Source organism: Polypterus senegalus, chromosome 17 (genome assembly GCF_016835505.1).
Source record: "Polypterus senegalus isolate Bchr_013 chromosome 17, ASM1683550v1, whole genome shotgun sequence".
In the NCBI taxonomy this organism is placed as follows: domain Eukaryota; kingdom Metazoa; phylum Chordata; class Cladistia; order Polypteriformes; family Polypteridae; genus Polypterus; species Polypterus senegalus.
Window position 1 is genome coordinate 85,004,326 of NC_053170.1, and position 26,323 is coordinate 85,030,648.

Here is a 26,323-nt window from a genome sequence, read left to right on the forward strand (position 1 = left end):
TTATTTAAACAAAATTAACGATTTATCTGTAAAATGTAACATACATACTGTACTTTAATGCATTTCATCACAAGTACTGTATAAATCTTAGGATTTTTAAATGTGCAGAGAGTTGGAATATCATACATTTACTGTGTTCTGTGTGGTGATCGCTGCTGTCCGCTGCTATCAGGTCAGGAGGAAGTCCTGATGGCCAATTTATTCAATTTGTCACAGGTGGACTCAAAGTTCTCAACGCATCTCAAAGGGTATGAATGCTAACAGAATGGAGAAATTTCAGTTTTTGATTTTTAATAAACTTGAAAACTTTTCTGAAAACATTTTTACTTTATCATTTTGGTTTATTGAGCAGATATTGATGGCCAAAAAAGTAAAATTTATCCATTTAAAATTAAATCTGCAACACAATAAATTATGCAGAAAGTTAAAGAGGTCAGAATACTTTGAGTGTGTGTGTAATCTTGTTTAATCAAGTCTATTTACCTTCACTTTAAAGACATTTTGCAAGATTGAATTTAAAATAAGGTGCTGCCACTTGTGCCACAGTAGAGTCTTCATAACATGTTTTGTTTTTCAGTCCTGCCACAGTAAATGATAAGCCCTGATAACTGCTCCTGCCTACTCTGGATGCTAAAATGAAAGGTGATTAATATATTATAGGTGTATGACTTGGCATTCGTCACGCATTTGTCACTTTGGGTACAAAGGTCTATTTCACCATGATGTGCCAACAAAAGCAAATATCCTTTGCACCGAATGAAGTGTGTTGCTAGGAGGGCTTGCTGAAAGTAAATGATGACTGCGGAACAGCAGTCTTCTTCCTGATTACTGTTCATCCATCTTTACATTATTCTGTTCACCAGCCTAACAGTGCCAAGACTTACAAAGACTTATGGAGGTAGAGCTTATGTGACTTAGTTAAAAATAATAAAAATACAAAAAAAAAAAAATGAAAGTAGGAGATGACAAACATTTTGGGCAAATAAAGGATGTGCTGAAAAAACAACTCATGAACAGGTATGCAGGACTTATTGTTGAAGACTCTTCACTGTTGTTTTGAATCATATTGCCTTGCTACTGTCATGTTTTTGTCCAGCATATATTACAGAATTATATTAAATTATGATTCACTCTTTTAACAGCATATATACACATATACAGGTGCCGGTCATAAAATTAGAATATCATGACAAAGTTGATTTATTTCAGTAATTCCATTCAAAAAGTGAAACTTGTATATTAGAATCATTCATTACACACAGACTGATGTATTTCAAATGTTTATTTCTTTTAATTTTGATGATTATAACTGACAACTAATGAAAGTCCCAAATTCAGTATCTCAGAAAATTAGAATATTGTGAAAAGGTTCAATATTGAAGACACCTGGTGCCACACACTAATCAGCTAATTAACTCAAAACACCTGCAAAAGCCTTTAAATGGTCACTCAGTCGAGTTCTGTAGGCTACACAATCACGGGGAAGACTGCTGACTTGACAGTTGTCCAAAAGACGACCATTGACACCTTGGACAAGGAGGGCAAGACACAAAAGGTCATTGCTAAAGAGGCTGGCTGTTCACAGAGCTCTGTGTCCAAGCACATTAATAGAGAGCCGAAGGGAAGGACAAGATGTGGTAGAAAAATGTGTACAAGCAATAGGGATAACCGCACCCTGGAGAGGATTGTGAAACAAAACTGGGGGGGAGATTCACAAAGAGTGGACTGCAGCTGGAGTCAGTGCTTAAAGAACCACCACACACAGACGTATGCAAGACATGGGTTTCAGCTGTCACATTCCTTGTGTCAAACCACTCTTGAACAAGAGACAGCGTCAGAAGCATCTCGCCTTGGCTAAAGACAAAAACGACTGGACTGCTGCTGAGTGGTCCAAAGTTATGTCTCTGATGAAAGTAAATTTTGCATTTCCTTTGGAAATCAAGGTCCCAGAGTCTGGAGGAAGAGAGGAGAGACACAGAATCCACGTTGCTTGAGGTCCAGTGTAAAGTTTCCACAGTCAGTGATGGTTTGGGGTGCCATGTCATCTGCTGGTGTTGGTCCATTGTGTTTTCTGAGGTCCAAGGTCAACGCAGCCGTCTACCAGGAAGTTTTAGAGCACTTTATGCTTCCTGCTGCTGACGAACTTTATGGAGATGCAGATTTCATTTTCCAACAGGACCTGGAACCTGGACAAAGTGCCAAAGCTACCAGTACCTGGTTTAAGGACCATAGTATCCCTGTTCTTGATTGGCCAGCAAACTCGCCTGACCTTAACCCCATAGAAAATCTATGGGGTATTGTGAAGAGGAAGATGCAATACGCCAGACCTAACAATTCAGAAGAGCTGAAGGTCACTATCAGAGCAACATGGGCTCTCATAACACCTGAGCAGTGCCACAGACTGATCGACTCCATGCCACGCCGCATTGCTGCAGTAATCCAGGCCAAAGGAGCCCCAACTAAATATTGAGTGCTGTACATGCTCATACTTTTCATGTTCATACCTTTCAGTTGGCCAACATTTCTAAAAATCCTTTTTGCATTGGTCTTAATTGATATTCTAATTTTCCGAGATACTGAATTTGGGACTTTCATTAGTTGTCAGTTATAATCATCAAAATTAAAAGAAATAAACATTTGAAATACATCAGTCTGAGTGTAATGAATGAATCTAATATATAAGTTTCACTTTTTGAATGGAATTACTGAAATAAATCAACTTTGTCATGATATTCTAATTTTATGACTGGCACCTGTATATATACAACATACACATACACATACACATACATATATTTATATATTTATATATATATATATATATATATATACTGTATATACAGTGGTACCTCGGTATACGTCTGCTTTGGAATAAGTCCAACTTGGTATACGTCCTGTTTGGACACAAAAAATGTTGCTTGGTATACAACCTTTGTTTGGAATACGACTCGTGTGCTAACCTTGTTTACCTCTCTCGAGACAAAGCCACGACTGCCCACGGCGTTAGTGCCAGTTGCTAGCATTCAGTGAACAACCCACGCTATAACTCTCTGTGAACTTTCACTTGTGTGATATAGCAGGTCCACAGCTCCTGTCAAAGTCCAGCTTTAAAATAAATAATCACCGCGCTCGCAGCTTGGTGAGGGGGCGTGGTGGTTATGTGGCTGAAGGTTGTCAGGGTGATTACCGATGTGGGCGTTTCTCAGCAAAGTGCACTTCTGAGGGACCGTCCGCGTTCATGATTGTTGAAGCGCGAGTTGGCTTGAAGGGGAGTAAAAAAGAACGGGAGGAGAGAGAGCGAGCGAGCGAGAGCGCACATGGATGAAGTGACTGAAACAGGGAGACCGAAGGTCAGCTGCAAGTAGGGCGACTCCCCAGTTGAGAAGCAGGCACCGGGCTTCTTGTTTTTTAAAGAATGCTTCCTGCTTTTAACTTCGTTGTTTTTAAGAAGACTTTTTTCTATTGTTTTTAACCTCCACTTTTTACTTCTGATTTTATGGATTATTTATTCGAACTTTGGAGACTGCACTTTAATTTGAACACCTTGTTTTGTTAATTGTTTTAATAAAAGCACTTTGCACTTTTTCACCATCCCCTTGCTTTGTTGTTACCGATGAGCTTAGCAGCGAGGCACATTACCGACGGTGTAGGATTCAAGGGCTCCCCGGCAGCATATGGGAGCATACAGCAAACCTGCATTGTCACAACGTGATTTTGTGTTTTTTTCATGTAAATTTGAATTGATTGTTGAAAAGTATGAAGGTGGCATGTGTATCCGGGACATGGCTGTTGCATACCGTTTGCCGAGAATGACGGTATCTACAATTGTGAAAAACAAAGATGTTATTAAAAAGTAAAGTGAGGTAAAATTTTCATTTATTTCATCTAAATGCTTTTGTATTTATGTATTTTAGTATTAAGTAGTGTTTAAATTATTTTATACAACCCCATTAATGTATAATATGCCAATAGCAATAGGATTTTTTTTTTCATGGGAACGGATTAATCATTTTCCCATTATTTCTTATGGGAAAAATTTGTTTGGTATACGTCCTGTTTGGTATAAGTCAAAGGGTCTGGAACAGATTAAGGACGTATACCGAGGTTCCACTGTACATATATATATACAGTATACATACATACATATATACATACAGTACATACACACATACATATATATATGTATATACTGTATATAGGGTGGTCCAGATCTAATTATGCAATTTTCATTACGCTATAACTTACTAAGTTTATTACATAGAGAAAAAAAATTGGAGGACAAGTGGGACATTACATGGAAAATCAGTGAATTAATTCAATGTAAGTCAATTTTCGAACAATTCTTTTGTCATATTGTTTTCCTGCATTGCATTAAAAGTTGCATCATTAGATCTGGACCACCCTGTACATACATACACACACACACACACATATATATATATATATATATATATATATATATATATATATATATATATATATATAGTCACAATAATACACCAAAGACATCATAAACGTTTGGGGCAGCCATCCGTATATTGTTTTTCCCAGCTACAAAAGATTATTTTTGAAGCACGATGTGCATATAACAGAGTCCACAACAGAAATGACTATAGCAGCCCAAGATGGAGGCTTTAAAGGTCTGGAGAGGAAATGATGTTATCAGAATGGTTGGAACCAGAAGTGATGTCAGCAAAGGGGCTGGCTTCGGAAGTCACGCCTTGAACCTTGCAGGATTTCCCAGGAAAGGTCTGTAGGGAACTGAGAAAGACAGTCAGCCCACTCTGCCGCCCCCTGGTCAGATGTTTTATTACACTTACTCAGACCCTTTAACTGCCCCCTACTCACACGTGTGACATTATATATGTATATATGTATATATATATATATATATATATATATATATATTGTCAGGGATGCCAGGGGCAATGACTAGACTTTGACGCTGTGAGGGACCGGATGTGCATGGAAGCCCCACCCTGCAGAGGCCTGTGGTCACCGCCAGGAGGCGCTCCAATGTCTTGGAGACCTGTTCCCTCAGCACTTCCGCCACACCAGGAAGTGCTGGGGGGAAGATTAGGAAGGACACCCGGAGAGCTGCCGGGAGAACAGCCGGCACTTCCGCCATGCTGGGGCGTGGCCAACGAGGGAATGCCGGGAGCCACCTGGAGCTCATCCGGGAGACTATAAAAGGGGCCGTCTCCCTTCATTCAGGGCTAGAGTCGGGTGGAAGTGGAGGCGGCCCAAGAAGAAGGCATTGCGTGGCCAGGACTGTGTTTGGGGTTTGTACACTAACTGAACTGGGTCTGAGTGACCATTTAATTGTAAATAATTGTGTAAATAAATGTGTGGTGGTATTTAACAACATGTCTGCCTGACTGTGTCCGGGTCGGCTCCACAATATATATATTATATATATAGGTCCTCAGAAATCTCCTTTGTTCGTGCCATGTTACACTTCCACAAACATGTGTTGTGAAGAGCAGACTTTGATAGATCCCTGTTCTTTAAATAACACAGGGTGCCCACTCACATCTGATTGACATCCCATTGATTGAAAACACCGGACTCGAATTTCACCTTCAAACTAACTGATTTATGAGTGTAAGTGCATTGAGAAGGGTGGAGACCCCATTGAGAAATGACACGATCAGTTTTTTAAGGTTCGGTCCATTTTCTAATAAATCCCATTTTCTTACTTTAGCTTGAATCGCCCCGTTGTATTTGCATTTAATATGATCGAAAATTGCGTTCCGTTTTACAAGATGTAATTATTTATGTAGTTCTAAAAACTGCTTGCATTTTTCTTCGAAATTAAGGCAAATTTAATGCTGTTTTAGGGTGAGAGACAAAGCCATGCTCTGATTAGTAAATGTCGCTGTTTCAATAGCTCTTTCTCGTATCACTGCTTATCTGAACCTTTTTTTAACCTTTTTTTTTTTTGAAGAAATTCTTAGACCGAGGAAATATTTATCATAAATTGAAAACGAGTAAAATGGTAAGCTACTTAAAGTAAAGTCCAGCTTTTGGATAAAAAAGCCCCACCCCACCTACGAGGCGGACCACGCCCCTGTAAGGTCCACCTGACAGCTGACGCACGCTCGGCGTCTTTATATAGTTTCAGTTGTTCCGCAGTTTACTTTCGTTTTCGCACTTACACGTCAAAATGGCCGGACAGCGGGATAAGCTGGCGAGTTTTTCGGACGAGCAGATGCCTTCTATGTCGCTAATGAGCCTTTCCGATGAGCTCACCTGCTCAATCTGTCTGAGCATTTTCGACAACCCGGTGACCACACCATGCGGCCACAACTTTTGCCTGAGCTGCCTGGAAATGACCTGGGTGGCCACCCAGCTGGTGGAATTGGGCTTTGACTGTCCTCAGTGTCGCCAGCACTACCAGACCAAGCCCGACTTGAAGAAGAACACGGTGCTGTGTAGTGTCGTGGAGACCTTCTACAAATCGACGAAGGGCCACTCGGCCTCTACCACCCCTTCATCCATGGCACCGCGCGTGGATCCCGTGTCCACTCCCAAGCCGGTCCTCTGCGACACTTGCATGGTGCAGCGAGCCGCCAAGACGTGTCTCACTTGCATGGCTTCGTATTGCGAGAGCCACATTGTGCCGCACCGGGAGAGCCCTGCCTTTCTGGGCCACCAGCTCACGGAGCCACTGACGGACTTGAAGGACAGGATTTGTCAACAGCACTACAAGAACATGGAGTTCTTCTGTAAGGACCACTGCTGCTGCATCTGTAGCCACTGCCTGCCCAGCCACAAAACCTGCAATTTCGAGACAATGGAAATGGCGAGGGCCGAGAAGGAGGTAAGTAGCTGTTCCAGAACATAACTCCATAAAACACGGCCTAATGTCATGTGCTCGGTAAAGGCTGTGTCGGCTCTGTGCTTTATCTTAGAATTCAAAGTTAACTCGTTAAAAGATGCGAATTGAATTCGCAGCACAAACGGAGCGCAATACGTAACCGTTAACTTATGGACTGCCACTTTTTGTGTTGGATTGTCATGCATCCTTCCAACCATCCATTTTCTAACGAGCTTAGGGCCGATTCCAGGGTCATGACGTTCAAAAGAGGAGAATGGACAACAATAGACCGGCTTTTGGGATTATACCACCGTTTGGGTGATATGTTTTGATAGATTGCAATGATTTCGCTCTTGTTCGTGATGATGTACATCTCTGTGGACAGAGTCAGAAGATCAGAGACCCCTTGTTGTCCACCTACACTTCTGAGTTGGGGGGCACTTTGTTATGACGTTGCTGCTCATGTTGGCAATCTGACATCAATTTTCAGCAACTGTACAGGTTTTGGAAACACTTTGAGCTTAGCCACACTTTGGGCAGATGTGTGAAGAATAAAATCCTCACTGCTAACCCTGATTGGGCTTGGTGGTCCTGCTGTTACCTTTTGTCTTCTTGGAGTTATCAGACCAGGACATGATCTTTCACAGTTGTCCGCTTTTTGACAATGCTGGTTGCAATGTGCTTAAGCCGACGGGCAGAAAATGCTGTGAAAAATATTTATAATAAATATGTATAGATAATATATTTTATAAAGCTGGTAACCATAACAAGCTTACAAGTTTAAACTAGTGTTAGAAAAGAGAAGTAAGAATATGTGCAGCATTTGCACAAAAATTACAGGTACTTTTTTTGGAATTAATAGTAATGGTTATTGGAGATCCTTCCTTAATTCCATATGGGGTAGACTACTTGCCTTTATCAAAGCACAATTCTTTATCACTGTTTTTGCTTTCTTTCTCTCATTCATTCAGTTTCTTAAAAAGACAAAGACATGAAGGAGGCTTAACCTCTGAGCAATCAAGATGATCACTCGCCTCAGTCAGTTATGGGAAAGGGCAGGGCCTTGAAGCCCTGCAGCCACCCCTTCGTGCGCACTCTTGTTTCTGTAAATGCATAGTAGATGTATTACTCCTCCGTTGGCATTGCACCTCCTCAATTCAGGACTACAGAACAAACACTATGGAAGACTGTACGCTAATGTGACCAAACCTGTTTTGTAAAGGCTGACTGTATTATTAAATGCCTCAGTCATTTTTCTTTCTCCTCTCTTCTGTCATAATTACAGCACTAGCACCACTTGATTCACGGACAGTTTTTTTTACCCTCAATAATAATTTGCGTTTATAAAGCGCTTTGCATTGTGTGTAGAGAGGCACTTCATCCACTACCAATGTGCAGCATCCACCTGGATGATGCGACAGCATCCATTTTTGCGCCAGTACGCTCTTTGTACATTCGCTGTTAGTTGGTGATTCGTGCTGGGTTGTAGGGGATCAAATACTTATTTCCCTCAATGACATACAAATCAATTTCTAACTTTTTTATGTACTGTGTTTTTTTGATTAATATTTGGTCGCTCTCTATTGAAATGAAACTACCATAAAAATTACACTCATTTCATTTTTAAGTGAGCAAACTTCCAAATTCAGCAGGGGATCAAATGCATATTTTCCCCCCACTGTAACATGAAACAAACCAACCAGCTATGAGCGCAAAAGTGCGTTTCCCCAAAGAGAACAAGTTCTGACATTTTATTCTACTTTAACAGCTTGTCCTGATGTCCCAAATTGTTAGACATACCTTTACAAAGTGTTTTTTTTTTTTTTTGTCATTTGTATATCCATCCATTGTAGACATGAGAGAAAATATGCGATACAGAATACTGTGTATTGAATACTAAGCACAGAAATGTGTTCTTCTATTGTGTATTTTGTCACATTACCAGACAACTGAAATGAGATACAAAGCCAAACGAAAACACTTTTTGTTAGAAGCAGGGAGATTTAAAAATTTTGATTAAAAAAGAACTAAAGTATAACATGCCATACTGACTGCCCTTACAAGAAATGTCATTCACTGTCTGTATGATATGACCGAGGAGAGTGTCTACACACAACGTGGACATTGCTGTGTGTAAAAGTGTACTGGGACCGCACTAGTGATGTGCGGTGAGGTTCATGGCTGGTGACAGAGTCCGATTTACAAATGCATGAACCCCAAAGAGTGGCTTATTGACTCTTCAGTTGGCAGCATGCACATTGACTACTGGGTATGTTTCATATCTAATCAGCATTCTTCTCACACACACAGATAAGGTTTGTATTTGGCTAAGAAAGAACGTCACATTTATAGCGACGAGAGAGGAGAGGAGGGCGCCTTTGTTCCTCACTCATGTGTTCTAAATTTGCCGTTGCAATTCCACAGTTCGTACTCGGTCAATACGAATGAAAGTATTGAGTAGTGTACCAAAAAATGGATTTCAATTTTGATCTTTATTGAAATACTAGCAAAATACCTGCGCTTCGCAGTGGAGAAGTAGTGTGTTAAAGAAGTTATGAAAAAGAAAAGGAAAAATTTTTAAAATAACGTAACATGATTGTCAATGTAATTGTTTTGTCACTGTTATGAGTGTTGCTGTCATCAAGGATTTGATTATCATCATTTCTTTCAATCAGGTTCGTATTTGGAGGATGTGTTTTGTTCAAATTACATTCCGTGTTTGTCAACCGTTGTAAAGATAACGGGTCTCATTCATCGAAGTGATCACTACCCAAATTGTGAATCTAAGATGTTTAACAGGCATTCCCGGTATTAAGTTGTGGATTTGCCTGCGAATATTTAGCGGTAGCATGTCTATGAACTTAATTTAAACTTAAGCTTTACACCTTTCCTATTGATATGTCTACAAAGGCTTGTTCAAATTCAGAGGGTTGTTCCTTTCTTACTGCATCAATAAACAGCTCGTTTTCCTCTTTATCTGAGACATCACACACTGCATGCACGGGTTTATCTTTCCCAGTCCTGCAAACTTTAGCGAAGTGGTTCAATTTACCACATTCTTTGCACTTCCTTTAGCTGGACATTGACTTTTTCCACCGTGTGCTTTCTTTCCGCAGTAGCTGCACTTATGAATATGCTTGTATGCGTCACTCGCTTCATATTCTTTTGCTGTCTTCTCAATTGTGTAATGTGGTTTTTGTTCAGCGCTCTTTGGAGCTCTTGCTTGTTCTCTGCGTACTGCGTTCACAGTCAGTTCACGTGAGCCGCCCAGAGTACATGCATCGAAGGTTCTCAGCTGTGCTTGTGCTATCTCTTGCGATGTCCACGGCTTTATTTAATGTTAGCTAAGACCCGGCACTTAAAAGTTTCTCTCGCGCTTTTGACGAGTTTGTGCCAAACACTATTCTATCCATGACCATCTCATCTTCGTTTGCATAAACACAGTCCTTCACCAGCAATTTTAACTCCGTTACAAAGTGATCAAAAGTCTTGTTTATACCCTGCACCTTCTCATTAAACTTGTATCTCACAAATATTGTATTCGTCTTGGGCATGACAAACGCCTCAAAATGGTCATAATAAGTTTTCAGTACCTTGGCTACCTCCTGGGTGAGAGTCCATGTGTTAAATGTGTCTTCCTTTTTCCCCAGTCCACAGAAGCAGGTAGCTGCATTTCTCACTCTCGTCTTTGCCTTTTAGCTGTCCAGAAAACATCAGCTCCATGTGCTGTCGGAACTTTTTCCAATCTCCTGGCCCTGTTAAGTGAATCCCAGTCAATTCGTGGCGAGGGAACTCCAACAAAATCCATGACTGTCCTCTATTCTGACACCATGTCTTGTTTTCACAAATTGTGAAAAATGAAATGATGGCGAGACTTTCTTTTAAAGTATGCAGGGGAACATTATTTATTACAGCTCTTACATTCACAGATTCCGTGCTCTAAATTAACTTCCATAATAGTAACCTTGAGGTCCCTTTTTCTGGTGCCTTCTTGATAACATAGGTGCCTAAACCATGCCTGATAATAATACATGTCAATGACATATAAATATTACAGTGATCACCTCGATAGACATCTCGCCACCCAAATCGCTACTCGTGAATCTAAGATGTTTAACAGGCATTCTCGGTATTAACTTTTTGATTTGCCTGCGAATATTTAGCGGCACCGTGTCTATTGGATTGCTGCTGACGGACGGCCTTATATGGGCAGGCACTCAATTACGTGGTAGGCGTGGGTATGGGGGACGCAATATAGGCAGGCAGCCAACTACATGGGAGGTGTGGTGATGGGGGACGCAACTCCGCCCCACACGGCGACCGAGCTGCAGGCTATGGCCATATATATGTACGCAAGTAGGATTCAGTTATGACCGTTACGTGTAGAATTTCGAAATGAAACCTGCTTAACTTTTGTAAGTAAGCTGTAAGGAATGAGCCTGCCAAATTTCAGCCTTCTACCTACACGGGAAGTTGGAGAATTAGTGATGAGTGAGGGCTTTGCCTTTTATTAGTATAGATTTAGTTGTTTTTAAAAGCTTTTCATTCTGATGCTTTAATCAATATTAATACAGACTGTTCAACATAAGTATAACAAGAAAAACAAAAGAATATGTCAATGTTTAGTTTTTAAATATTGGATTGTTTTTTTCTTAGTCTGATCCCATTTTTTATAAAATTGAAAACCGTTTGTCTTACCTTTTTATTTGTAAATGTAGTCCACTTGCCTATCCCTCACCACGAAAATCTCCGTTAATTTCTTGCAAAAGTCCACCTTATTTTCCTTTAGTTTTAAAAGTCTTAATCTTCCATTTTGGCAGTCATTCGGAACAAAAGCTAAAAATAAACGGACCGCTGCAGTGCACTTGACTTTCTGATGATGCTAACCTATCTGTGCCTCAGCATAGAAGAACAACAGCAGCAAGCAGCACCTGTTGGGCTCACATGCGCCCCCTTCAGGGCAGCGCGGTACTGCCTGCCTCACCTTTTTCACTGTGGTTTTATGTCCGATTAGCAAGACTAAATATGTCGCACACATTGAGTGCTGGGTGGTATGACCAAAATTCTACATCACAGTATTTTTCAAAATTGTGCCGGTTTCACAGTATTCAATGGTATTTCTTTTCCATGCATGAGTTAACCACATTTTCCACAGCAATTACTGCAGTAGACTGGCTAAGACTAATCTATTCCACTGTCATGGGAATTGTACATTGCACAAAAAAACATTTTAATGTGCACAAAAATACAGGTTCGCATGGCCCCATAAAGTGATAAAGTTTTCAAGGAGGGGGGCATTAATGAGGCACTAATGAAGAGAAGGAATCACATTGCATGACAGTTACAGGCAGAATATAGAACCTTTTTATTGAACAAATTTTGCAAACCACTTAAACTAAAGTTTTGACAACCATATTGTCAACCATCCAAAGAGGCATTTAGATTTAGTAAAATATCCAGAGGTGCTTGTCAAAAGTGGTATTGCACTGAACATGTCTTCGAAAAGGAATAAATAGTACATATTTTTTGTAAACCAACTACACTTTCTGTTAATGTTAACAATCTCTGTCCACTGACACATTAAAGTAACTTTAAACAACTTTACCATCATTAAACTGCATAGTATTTAGACTAATAAATAATAACAATAAAATAAATAGTTAAACTTCCAGGAATAATACTATTACTTCAAAACGTGATTGCACAACCGCGGAGAGTTGATTGGGGTGAGTCACACCCGATCGTCCTCTGTTGCTTCATCAGCTTACTGCGGCGTGTGAATAAGGCGCTGCCCTCCTGGAGATGTATTTTTAATGGGCCGCCTGGATAGGGGGAAGCAAAAAAGAAAAGAGAGAACACAAGGAGGTTAAAGAAGGGAAAGGCAGTCATGGGAGACGATACAGACACCAGGAAGGTGAAGGCAGCATGAGCTAGGGCACAGGCTGAGGCGATCTAGGGGCTGGTACATCCCACTGACTAAGCGTGTAGAGTGGGGTGAGTGACGTGTAAGACCTCCCAATGGATCTGAGTGAGCGCGAAGGAAGACTGGAGGTGTGCCGTCCTCGGATGGTCTGGCTGCTCAATGTGGAGGCAGCCAAGACACGAGTTGGCAGAAAGCAGTTCGTACTGCAAAGGCTATGCCAGCAATGCCCGTAAAGGGTGAGCACTTGGAGACAGAAGGTGGTTTGGTGCGATTGGGCCAGGAGAGAGACTGCATTTTAACCTCTATTTTAACGGATTTATTTATTATGGATTTTATCCCCACGTTTCACTGGTTTTATGGATTTGCTATTTATTTGGGTACTGTATTTTTCTGAACACTGCACAATGGACACCTTTGGTTTTGCTTTTGACTGTTTTTAACAAAAGCACTTGAGCACTTTCCACTATCCCCTGACTTCAATGAGATTTCTGAGCTCATCTCGGTCATAACTATTGATGGTGTTGGTTCAACAGGCTCCCATGTGGGAAGAGGGAGTCTGTAGGGGACCGGCATCGTCGCACTATTGCACAGTAACCAGGTACATTACACAGTATTGGAAAAAATAATTAAACAAGTACAACTTGGCTTGCGGTATTATCCAGTAGTGTAGAAGCAGAATTCACACATTTGAACATAATGGTCCACATCTGAACTTTAAAACCAAAGTATCTTCAGACAACAGACACCGCACCTTTTTTCGTCAAAAGTTCTTCTGTGTCATCATATTCAACTTTGTCTGCTACAGCCTCCGTTTAGGAATGTTCTCTGTCCATTTTCACCGCTGACTACCTCCACTAATGCATGTACTCTGTTGCTTAGAATGTAAACATAAAATGTTAATGTATCAAATATAAAACACTTTTCAAAAACAAATTACTAAAGGCCCAATATAAAATACTGCTATATAAAATGCCTGACATAAACAAAATGTGAACTGTAGCAGCAATAACTCTCACAACATATATTAAATATAAAAGGATCAAAGCACTAACAACTAAACTATATAAGGCCAATAAACCCTTTAAACAAAATAAATACAAGTCTAACATTAACTGTCAAAACCAAATGTAAACATTGTACTTCAAACTGTAGCAGTAATAAGGCTTTACGACAAAAATATATTAAATATATTATATTAAATATATCATTTTTATGCTACATTCTAGTAAAATGTTAATTTGCAATATCGAGTGTGGCAAATCTCCGTTAATGAGTTACAGCTGATCGCCCGTGCGTGGGACTGGACGGCGCTAGCGTGTTGATGCCGCCCAGCCCCAAGCACGGGCGATCCGCGTAACTCGTTAACGGAGATTTGCCGCGTTAATGCAGTTGTGGCGTAAACGTAATTTTAACAAGATTAACGCTGACAGCAAACGCTGCAAGGAAAATTATGCCTTAAGCAAATTGTTTTGGTAACAATTAATCTTCCAAGCTTTTAACATGCTCGTTTAAATAGTACCTTTACAACTGTAATATCCTACGTGGCCTGCCTCTCAGTTGTAAACTCTCTGCATGCTCGCTCACGTGTTTTTTGCGGAGGTAGTAGAAGAGGTTTGTCGTGTTGGAGTCTGTGGTAGCGATCGGTTTGCAGCATAACTTGCACAGTAACGTTTTCTGGTCCGTGTCTGACTCTTCAAATCCAAACCATCTCCATACTACAGAGGTAGCCCCTCGTTTAGGAACAAGGTCCTTCTGTGTGGAGCTACCTGGTGTTGCCTCGTCTTCATCAGCTATGCTAGTGTGTCTGCATCCACGTGGTGGCCATCAAAACAATGAAAAAAATATTGCCGTAAACAGTTTATTTTGCGACACCACAAAACAAACGATCGCGTAATGTGCAGCGATAGACGTTTTCATATTGTCATCCGATATATATCGTTATATCGAACAGCCCTAGCAACAGGCTAACCCTAACCCTGCATGTGAGGGAGAGTGCAGTCCGAGGGGAGGTGAGGTTCGTCGCTGCCACACCTTGTTTTTTCCCCCTTTTATTTGAACAGGAAACTCGCCAATTCGCTGATTTTTGACTATAAAAATGATTCAGATTATTTATCATACAGAAACCAAATTTATAGCACAGACAAGTGGACAATTTTATGTTATTAGTTTTTTTTACTGCCTCCCCTGACTGCACGGCCCTGGACTGCGCACACTTACTGTAATTTCCTCATTCACATTATCAGACGAGTACACCGAATTGAAACGTTTCTTTGATACACCACTGCATCCACAGCCTTGGTTTCAAGTCAGACTTGACTGGGACTGACAAAGCATGAGTGTCATACCAGTTTTTTATATTGTTCTCATTATTTTTAAACAGTACTGGTTGGAGAAAGGTGCAGTTTGCTACAGCTCTCACTAGCCATGGATGTGAGAATGACTGCTCAAGACATCAATCCACCCATCACTGATACGGATGTAGAAATAAGGGGGTCGGTTACGGCAAGGGAGAATCGTACAGCAGCCGATCTCCTATTGCTGTCTGTCCTCGAACATGGTGAAGAGGGAAAATGGTCAAATGGTACATCCGTACCCAGGGAATAGTGAGCGTTTTCAGGTGTACAGTGTCAACATATCAATAGCAAATAGCTGGATGAAAACTAAATTGACCCTTTTTTTAAAAAAAAAAAAAACAAACTATGGTTCTTTTACTGGATGCACGCAGCACACTCCTGTGGATCTTGCCTCATGCCCATTGCTGCTGGTATTTTTTACTTCAATAAAATAAGTATTCGTGTTAGGTTACTGGTAGCTGTACAAAGTAATCGGAATATGTAACACGCATTACTTTTAATGTATTTCACTACTGCTTTTTTGGATTGTGTTGCTGAGTTTAGTACTGTACTTTAAGGTTATTATAGTTAACGAAAATTAAAATCAAAGCTGAACCTATTAAAAAAAACTGAAATGAAAAACTACAACTAAATGAAACTACTGTATTAAAGTAGAGCTGCAAAGACTAACTGAAATAAAATAAATTACTGAAATTTAGTTTTCATTTTTTGAATAAATATTCTTGCTGTTAGTTTTAACTCTTATAACTTTTAAACTGTAAAACTGAAAGTCATCCACCACGAGCTGCCCACATATATTCATCCAGTGAAGGAGGGCGGCTGTTCACACAGCTTTTGCAGTGACAGAGCAAGCTGAATACGCGGGTAAAGCGTGTGGAATAGAAAGTGATTTACGTACCACCTTTCTTTGCACTTGTTGTATATCAAGATGTAATTTAAACACCTGAAACTGGAATGTGGTGGTCAACAAAAACTGCCGTATGGGCAGAAAAATCACGAGTTAGTAACGTTTCAGTTTATTTCTCAGGTGCCTGCTTTTTGTTGACAGTAATTCACCTGTCACTTCGCATACAAAGTATAGAGAAAGTATAATCATGAAAAAAATTCGAACTAGAGATTTTGATGAATCTTGATGTTTTAGACCTCCCCAAGTCCGAAAATAGTTTTTTGGAATTATGTCTGTGTGTAAACATTGTAACTGTTAGACAACTAGATAGATGGATTAAATTTGGCATGTGGTCATTACACCAAAATTGTAGATCTCTAACTTTTGAGCCAAATCCATCAACCGGAAGTGGTATTTTTACCTGTACACATACTTGTTGTGTTTTTTTTTTTTTTTAATTCGTGCAGCTGCAGAGTTCAATTTAATCAACTTTACTTTTATAATAATTGATCAATATATTATTAATTTGATTTGTTGTTGATGGTTCATTAATTTACATAATATAATCATTGTCTTGCAGTTTACTCCTCAAATATCCATCCCCATATCTGAGTACACAAGAACGTCAAGGGGAGACCACTCCCGATTTTTGCAAATAAAACGGCAGGGATCGAGAGACTGACTAGGTCGTAATACACGATCAGCATATTGTTGCTAACCAATCACTTTTGCTTTAAAAATGTCATTTAACAATGAAGATATACAAACCTTGTAAAATTCCTGAGTGGCAATGTCTCTACTGAATTACAGTTAGGTAGGCCAAGCGATGAAAAGCTAAACATACTAATGTGTTTTTGTATTTATGCTATATTTATTAATTTCTTTTTTAGTTAATAATTATCATTAATACCAGATATTGTAAAAAGAATCCAGTAGCAGAATTATGTTTTAGAAAATTTGTCCCCATTTTTTCAATGTTTCTCTCGCTCTCTCAAAAAATAGTTGAAATATTACATTCTTTTTGTTCTTAACATTAGCCATATCGAACATATTGCACACCAGGGATTTTTCCTCCCTTGCATCTAAACCTGCTGTGGTAGGCTCCAGGTTCCTGCGATCCTGCTCTGGATAAACAGGTTTAGATAATGAATATATTGTTCCTAATCTCAGATGCTGTCTCTGTCGTTTTGTGTTTGTCCATACTCTTATTACCTGCTCTTGCTCTGCTCATTATGTGTTTACTTTTCTTATGGTGGGCTATTCAAGCCTCACTGCCCCTAACCTTGACACTACATGCTTGTTTTTTTCTTTGTTTCCCTCAATACAGCTAGGTGGGGTCTGCACACTGATTCAAGCCTAAGAGCTTTGTTCTTCCTAAGCCCCCGTGATTTTCATGGTCACACTTGTCAGAACACAGTAGATTCAGTTTTCTGATTTTTGATCTTTTCAGGCCTGCAGGTGGCAAAATTCTGTCTATAAATTGTTTGTGCCTGAGATGGAATCAGAGATCAATATGGCTAGCGGAAAATTACAAAGCGCAGTATTTGAGATTTTTGAATGCAATATTGAAGGCATTCATTATAAGCACATTGTCGTTGGAGTGGGATATGTTGTGTGACATTTACAGAAAAAAAAACCCTCACATCTTAAAATTCACCTAAATTTCATTACAAATTGGCCCATTCTGGGCAATAAAAGGAAAAGAAAAAAGTGCCAACAGTCAGCACAGATTTGTTCAGAACAAATGACATATATAAAATATTTTAAAAATTGTAAAATTCTGTGAAATTGTTCATATTTAGTACCTGGTTTTGATTCTGCATGTTTTTATCAGACAAAAACAAAACCAAATAGTAAAGTGTGTCTTGTAGTATGCTTTCACTAACATTAAACTCCTATCCAAACACGTTCAGTTCACAGTTCTGTCTCATTGTGACACAAAAACTAAACTCCATTGTAGCTCTTTAACCTTACTATAATAACTAACACTAAAACTGAAACTAATATATATATAAAAATAAAACAAAAATGTCTTTGTAAAATAAAACTAAAACTAAAAATGCACAATGAAGGAAAACTAAACTGAATTTCCATGTAAAGTCAGAAAAAATATAGAAATAAAAACTAATATAAAAAGGCAAAACTATAATAACCTTGCTGTACATTCAGCTCATCAACATAAATGTAGCGATTTCTGAACTACTAAGACGGATTATTTCAAATATAATCTCCTGAGCATTTACCTCACAAAAGTTATCTTGTGGATGCTTAAAGACGTGTGTGATGCTAACATGTGCACAGACTACACAATCCTCTACGGTAACCCACAACATTTGTGGTTTATTTGGAGAAAATGTGTATATGAAGTGCAGCTGGCGATGAATTAAAGCAAAATATACACGAGGGTTTGAAACATCAAGGGGTGGCGTGCGCGACATTCAGGACATCAACAAATTGGAGTGTGTTAATGTTGTTTTATGACATGAAACGAAAGTTCTCACTGTCATTCACTTCGCAATGGGAATTGGCATAGTGTCCTGCTGTGATTAAGCAAATTTAACCTAACTTTAAGATTAAATGTTGTTTAAATTTTATTAGCAGAGGTGCATAGAGAGAGCTTTGTCATCAGTGGTATCTCCATGTAAATCTTGGCTGGAGCCCAAACCTTGATTATGCATCTCATTGCACAGAAATGTTCTCTGTGGAAGTACCTCCCGAGGAAGACTGGAATAGTTCAATCAGTCAGTCTTTATTCAGTCATAGATGAGTACGTGGATTCCACGTTGCAAGGCAGAAGAGCAAAGTTCCACTGTGTCACTCGACTTTTAATAATTTTCCTCCCTTCCCCTTACTTATCAATAAGCACAATATGTTTTTCTATGCATTTCATCTTACATTGTGTGTATCGGCTAACCGTTTCTGTTTTACGTACATTGCAAAAGAGGCCATAAAAAAGGAAAAGTCATCTTTCCTGTGTCTAACGGATGCATTCTAAATAAAGTTCTCATTCTCGGCCAGCTTACTGCACCCTGTCTTATGACAGATGCCTGAATGAAAAACCTGCCGTTAGAGCAAAAACAGCTTTTAACCCTTCGTGGCTTGCAAGCAGTTAAATTATCTTACACACCTCCAACAAATGGCAGCATGTCAAATGTAGTACCTCAAAGCTGAGTGGAGAGACTTGAAGCCTGGATTTTTATTTCTGACATTTACATTCAGATGTGTGTGGTTTGTTGTTTTTTTTTTAAATTAAAATTCTGCCTTATTCTAACTTGAAATTCATGTGTGACAGCCCTAATGGAATTCATCTTTGTACCCTGGATAATCTTAAATGAATGTAAATAATGAAATCTGTCTGGTAACATTGAAGCTGTTTAGCAGGAATTGTTTTGCACAGATGGTATCCTTATTTCTCCGATGGGCAAAACAGTTGTCACGCACGCGCGAGTAGGAGATCACGGACGGATTCAAACGCACCTGGGGACACATTCGCCGGCAGGGAATGGCGGGGTACTAACTTTCTCCCTCTGCTTCCTCATAGGAGAAAAGACCTTCCTCCACCATAAGCCGGGTTTTGACCGCAGTACAGTACTTCCGCCCTTCCTCCGCCATCTTGTCCTGACGTCATCAATCCCATCCTCCCTCACGGTCCTTCCCAGCATTCCTCCACTTCCGGCTCCTCCCTAATAAAATGGCCACGGACGCCATGATACGGCGTCGCGCATATGAACTGTTTAGTTTATATTTTGACCTGCTTTTCATTTAATTTTATTGTGGATTGTCTACAATATACGGGGCTGGAAAACGCCAAACCTTTATGCTGTGTGCTTCTGCATCTTTTACAGTTGCGTAGTCGGCAGGATACAAGATCCGTGGAAATGACAGAAGGACAGGACCTGAACACCGTGCTGCAGGGAATGAACGCCCAACTCCAGGCCCTGCAGCAAGCGCAAGCCGCTACTACTCGGGAGTTGGAGGCTACGAAGGCCGGGCTGGCAGAGGCCCAAAGAGTAACACCAGACCCGCCCAAACTGACGCCTCCTCCTCTGGTGCCTATGACAGAGGCAGATGACGTTGAGTCTTACCTCGGCATATTCGAACGGACGGCCACCCGGAGCAGTGGCAGCGGTCGTGGGCGCCCATTCTGGCGCCTTACCTGAAGGGACCGCGCAGCGGGCCTATTATGACCTCCCTGAGGAGGAGGCCGCGAACTACGACCTCCTCAAACCAGAGATCCTGGCCCGCTACGGCATCACCCCGGGCCAGCAGGCGGCAGAGTGGCGGAACTGGCAGTTCGACCCTGAAAAGCCTGCCCGTGCCCAGGCGTTTGAGTTCTGGGGCAAGATGGGGCGCTGGCTACGGCCAGAGGGACCCCAGGCTCGGAGAGTAGTCGAGCAGGTGGCCTGTGAAGGCCTGGTAAACGCGATGCCCAGTTCCCTCGCCCAGCATGTCCGGAAGTACCCTTATAAGGACATGCCGAGTCTTCTGGACGTCCTGGAACGTCAGCTCGCGGTCCTCAGAGTTGGGGGGTCAGAAAGGTCTGCTCGTGGGAACCGACAGGGACGGGCGGCCACACCCGAGCCTCCTCGACGCGCTGCAGAAGCGCCGTCAAGGCCTAAAGAAAAGCCGGCCTCGCCGCGCTGTTACAACTGCGGCGAGACCGGCCATCTGCTGCCAACCTGTCCCCTCAATACCACGGCGGAGCCCGTGGACTGCACCTGGACAACAACGGAAAGGTACTGTACCCCGCCGCATTCCTTGACGACTCCGAACACGGGAGTGGTGTTATTAAATGGACACGCGGTGGTGGCTTTGTTTGACTCCGGCAGCAACATAACCATTGTGGCTCGCCGTTTTGTGTTGCCGCGACAGTGGCTGAAACAGCACCTATTGGTCACTTGTGTACATGGGGGGACCAAGTCATATCGTTCCGCCCAATGCTATATCACCTGGAAGGGGGAGTTAGCTCACTTGATGGTCGCTGTGTTACCCGAACCCCCCTATCCGGTGATTCTGGTCGAAAAAGAATTGCGGTAAGACACCTGCCGCTCCCGGGGCCTCGTTGGATCTAGTTATGAGGGGGAAAGGTGCCCCTCCTGCGGTGTCCACGCTGTGCTCAGGGGCAGGCCCTAGTGGCGCTGGCGCTTCGGGGGACGTTTCTGCGGTAACGGACCCTGACCCAGAAGACTCCGCCGGGGAAGGGACTAGCCAGGGAACTCTTCTGGTGCCCAGGTCACAACACCCTCTCGGTAGCCTGGACCATCAATTTCGGTCCACGTCGGCCTCATTTAAGAGGGAACAGTGGAATGACGATTCCCTGCGCTTTGCCCGGAATGCGGTAGTTCTGCCAAACAGCTCACAAGCCGATGGTTCCACACCGCATGAGCCCTTTTTTGTCCTCAAACGATCTGTTGTACCAAGTGGCGACCCACGAGGGCGAGGTACGGAAGTTGTTGCTAATTCCGCGTACCTTCCGGCGGGAGATATGTGAGTTCGCTCACGCTCACCTCCTTGGCGCCCACCTCGGGGCCGAAAAGACGCTGGAGAGAATTAAGCTCCGATTTTATTGGCCTGGGATTAACGAGGAGGTCCGGCGTTTCTGCCAATCCTGTCCGGAGTGTCAGACCCGCCAGATTCCCAGAAGGGACCGCACTCCTCTCGTCCCTATTCCCCTGATTGATGTCCCTTTTGATAGAATAGGGGTTGATTTAGTAGGAACCTTGGAGCCCTCAACCCGTCGCCATAAATACATATTAGTCATGGTGGATTACGCCACCCGGTACCCAGAGGCGGTTCCCCTGCGCTCTGCTAATACTAAAAGCATCGCACGGGAATTAGTCCGTTTATTTTCCAGAGTGGGCATACCCAAGGAAGTCCTCACGGACCAGGGTACACCCTTCACCTCGGATACGTTCAGGGAAGTGGCCAGATTACTGAGAATAAAGCACCTGAAAGCGTCTGTCTATCACCCGCAGACTGACGGGCTGGTGGAGCGATTTAACCAGACGCTTAAGCAGATGCTCCGCAAAGTAGTCGGCGCAGACGGCAGGAACTGGGATCAGCTCCTCCCGCTCGTGCTTTTTGCTTACCGGGGGGTACCTTAGGCCTCTACGGGCTTCTCCCCGTTTGAATTGTTGTAGGGGCGACAACCCCGTCGCATTTTGGACATACTAAAAGAGGGCTGGGAGGCTGAGGCCCTCCCCTCCTCCAACATATTGGAGTACGTAGCGCAACTGCGTGACCGGCTCACAAAAATCCAATCCCTCCTAAAGGAACACGTGACTCGTGCGCAAGCAGCGCAGGCCCTGTGTTACAACCGCAACTCTGTCCTCGGGGAGTTCCGCCCAGGGGACCGAGTTATGGTCCTCGTTCCTACCTCCCACTCCAAGTTGCTCGCTCACTGGCAAGGGCCTTACGAGGTTAAGGAAAGAAAAGGACTCGTCGACTATTTGGTGAAACAGCCCAATCGTCGGCCGAGTGATAGGATCTATCATGTCAACTTATTAAAACCTTGGAAAGATAGGGAGGAGCTTCCCGGCTCCCATAGATCCCTCTCCCTCTTCACATGCACGACTGCCCTTAACCTCGGCGAAGAACTAAACCCCAAGCAGTGGCAGGAGTTAATCCAAACACTCAGAGCCGTCCCCGAAGTAGTGAGCGAGTCGCCCGGCCGGACCTCGCTGATTGCCCATGACATAGTCACGGACCCCGGTGTAATCGTCCGGGAGAGGCCCTATAGACTCCCGGAGGCAAAACGCACAGAGGTAGAATTAGAGGTGCAACGAATGTTGGACATGGATATAATTCAGGAAAGCCATAGCCCCTGGTCCAGCCCTATCGTCCTCGTGTCCAAGCCAGACGGCTCCTGGAGATTTTGTAACGACTTTAGACGTCTGAATCAAGTCTCCAAATTCGATGCCTACCCAATGCCCCGCATTGACGACCTCCTTGAGCGGCTGGAGTACGGCTCGATACTTGACTACTCTTGACATGACGAAAGGGTATTGGCAAATTCCCTTAACGGCATCCGCGAAAGAAAAAACTGCCTTTAGCACCCCTAGCGGTCACTGGCAATACAAGGTTCTCCCATTTGGGCTGCACGGGGCCCCGGCGACTTTTCAACGTCTGGTAGAGTGTTGAAACCCCACCAGTCCTATAGTGCCGCCTACCTGGATGACGTCGTCATCTATTCCGGCACCTGGGAGGAGCATCTATTGCAGATCACGGCTGTCCTCAAAACACTAGCTAAAGCCAGCCTGCGCATCAATCCTCGGAAATGTTATTTTGGCTTAAAGGAGGCCAAGTATTTAGGCTACCTAGTGGGACGGGGACAGGTGAGACCACAGTGTTCAAAATTTAAAGACATCTTGGAATGGCCCCATCCGAATACCAAGAGGCAGGTGCAGGTTTTCTTGGGGCTAGCGGGGTACTACCGCCGGTTCGTTCCCCGTTTCTCCCAAAGAGCAGCACCCTTGACCAATTTGACAAAAAAGGGCACTCCCTTATACGTAGTGTGGACCGACAAGGCGGAACACGCATTCAGTGACCTAAAGAAGGCCCTAACGTCGGCACCTGTATTGAGGATGCCCGATTTTGGGCTTCCTTTTATTCTCTAGACCAACGCTTCGGACACAGGCTTGGGCGCCGTGTTGAGCCAAAGCGTCGATGGTGTTGAACACCCTGTAATGTATCTAAGCCGGAAACTGATGGATCGGGAGACCCGGTACGTGGCAGTGGAGAGGGAGGCCTTGGCCATTAAGTAGGCAGTGACCCATCTCCGTTATTACCTGCTTGGTCGCGAATTTGCTCTGGTGACTGATCACGCTGCCCTTCAGTGGATGTCCCTACATAGAGTCGAATCCGCGGGTCACCAGGTGGTTTCTGGACCTACAGCCGTATAAGTTCACTGTCACTTATTGGCGAGGCACTCTTCAGGCCAATGCTGATGCCCTCTCTCGTATTCACGACCTCTCGGTTAGGTCCGCCCGACCTGACGGTCTTGGGCTAAGGGGGGGATCATGTCACGCAGCTAGTAGGAGATCGCGGACGGATTCAAACGCACCTAGGGACACATTCGCCGGCAGGGAATGGCGGGGTACTAACTTTCTCCCTCTGCTTCCTCATAGGAGAAAAGACCTTCCTCCACCATAAGCCGGTTTTTGACCGCAGTACGGTACTTCCGCCCATCCTCCCTCACGGTCCTTCCCAGCATTCCTCCACTTCCGGCTCCTCCCTAATAAAATGGCCGCGGACGCCATGATACGGGTCAGCATATGAACTGTTTAGTTTATATTTTGACCTGCTTTTCATTTAATTTTATTGTGGATTGTCTACAATATACGGGGCCGGAAAACCCCAAACCTTTATGCTGTGTGCTTCTGCATCTTTTACACAGTTTATTTTTTTACTCTCCCGGTCTTTGATATGAGAAGATGATTCAGATCGTATACTGATCTACTTCTAGCAACTGCCTCCATTTTACAGGGCAGTTCCTTCTTTAAACTTTTATCATGCCTGACGTTCAAGTTAAGTAACTCATAAGGTGCGGGGGGAGCTTTAGGACAGTCTATATTGAATACTGAGGGGGCAGTGTGCAATTAACCTGAGGGCCAACGGGTTGTTTTGGTGTATTTCTAATATTAAATTTGAGCCTGTTATCTGTATTGTAGAAATGGGACTAGACAAAATTTGCCCCCAAATAAAACTATACAGGTAGTCCCCAGGTTGGACATCCGACATATGAACGGGGCCGCAGCTGTGACGCATGCGCCTCAGTAATTGCCGCTCTGTCATCTTCGGCCTGGGGATGCTGCAAGAGGTAGCTGGAGGTGGGCGATTTCGCTGTGCGCGCAGTATAGTGTCCCTCGGGCGGCTCCTGGCAGCAAGCGGTTTCCATGGCTGCCCCGTTTTTAATTCTGCAGATCCAGATCATCTGGATGACTTTGATTTATGTGGGGATGATTCTTCAGGTCGTCATTTCACACTCTTCTCGATGGTCCGGGATTTTTTGGGTGATTTTTCTATGTAATAAACTGAATAAGTTATAGCATAATGAAAATTGCAAAATTATATCTGGACCGCCCTATACATCAGACGTGTTGACGACTGGTGCCTTCCTGCTGTGATAGCTGTACAGTGCTGTGCAGAAGAGCTCATCTTAACCTTTTGTCTTCACCCTTCAAGAATGTCTCTGAAACACAAATTTGATGAAAGTGCTGGTGCTACAGTAAAGAAGAGAAAAAACCTCACCATGGAAAATAAAGTAGATATAATAAAAAGGTTGGAAGGAGGTGAAACTCCATCATTCATTGGCAGAGCACTTGGTTACAGTCGGTCAACAATAGCATTTATTAAAATAACGCACCTGTTCCGACTTGCATACAAATTCAACTCAAGTACAAACCTACAGTCCCAATCTCGTACGTAACCCAGGGACTGCCTGTATTCTTCTTTCCCTAGTGAGGCTGCATATTGAACTGAATTAAATATACAGTGTGTTTTTGTGTGTGTGTGTGTGTGTGTGTGTGTGTGTGTGTGTGTGTGTATATAATATTACATACTGAGGCCGGCCGTAAATCAGAACTATATCCCCTCCTACACGCCCTCTCAAACCCCCGACCGGCTAGGTATATCCTGTGAATAGCCCATTCGGTATTTGCACAACAATCGCTACACAAGTTGCCACAATAATGTTGGGTGGAAAAAAAAATCAAACCATGAATCAACATCAAATGTATTGTGAAATTGAACAAAATGGCCACAGAAACTTGAGATGATAAAAACAGTGTACGGTGATAACAGTTTGTCTTGCACACAACTTCTTGAGTGGAACAAACGTTTCAAGGAAGGACAAGAAAATGTGGAAGATGTTCAATGCCCAGGTCACCCACGCTCCTATCAGATGGATGAAAGCATCAAAATGATGTATCAGATTGTTCGAAATGATTGTACTGCTTTTTCCATAAAGAAATTTTTGACTGACAAAAACATTCCTGTCCCCTCTCATCCTCCCTATTTGCCCAATTTAGCTTCCTGTCCTTCCTGAAAATCAAGTGACCTGAAGGGAACACACAGAAATGGCAAGCCTGTTGAAGAGCCTCAAGCAAGAAGACTTCCAGCACTGTTTCAATCAATGGAAGATCCGTACGGAGCGTTGTAGAGATCGGGAGGGGGAGTATAGAGAAGGTGACAATGTTTAGAATGCTGTAACTCAGTAGCTCATCAATAAATATATATATATATTTTTTGTTTTTACCAATCCAATTATTTTTGTGTCTAGCCGTGTGTGTGTGTGTTTTTATTTTATTTATTTATTTATTATACATACACACTAGCCGACC

At 42.6% G+C, this 26,323-nt stretch overlaps 1 protein-coding gene across 3 annotated transcripts in view; it reads left to right on the plus strand.

Annotated features, from left to right (window-relative positions):
* Nucleotides 1-6,117: 6,117 nt before the first annotated feature.
* Nucleotides 6,118-26,323, plus strand: part of trim25 (tripartite motif containing 25) — a 65,836-nt gene continuing 45,630 nt past the window's right edge. For 2 of the 3 annotated variants that reach the window (XM_039739253.1, XM_039739254.1), the window contains exon 1: nt 6,118-6,823. In XM_039739253.1, the coding sequence (XP_039595187.1) occupies nt 6,167-6,823 (657 nt within the window). In that variant the 5' untranslated portion in view covers nt 6,118-6,166. The remainder of the gene's footprint in view (nt 6,824-26,323) is intronic. The other variant, XM_039739255.1, reaches the window with a different exon arrangement.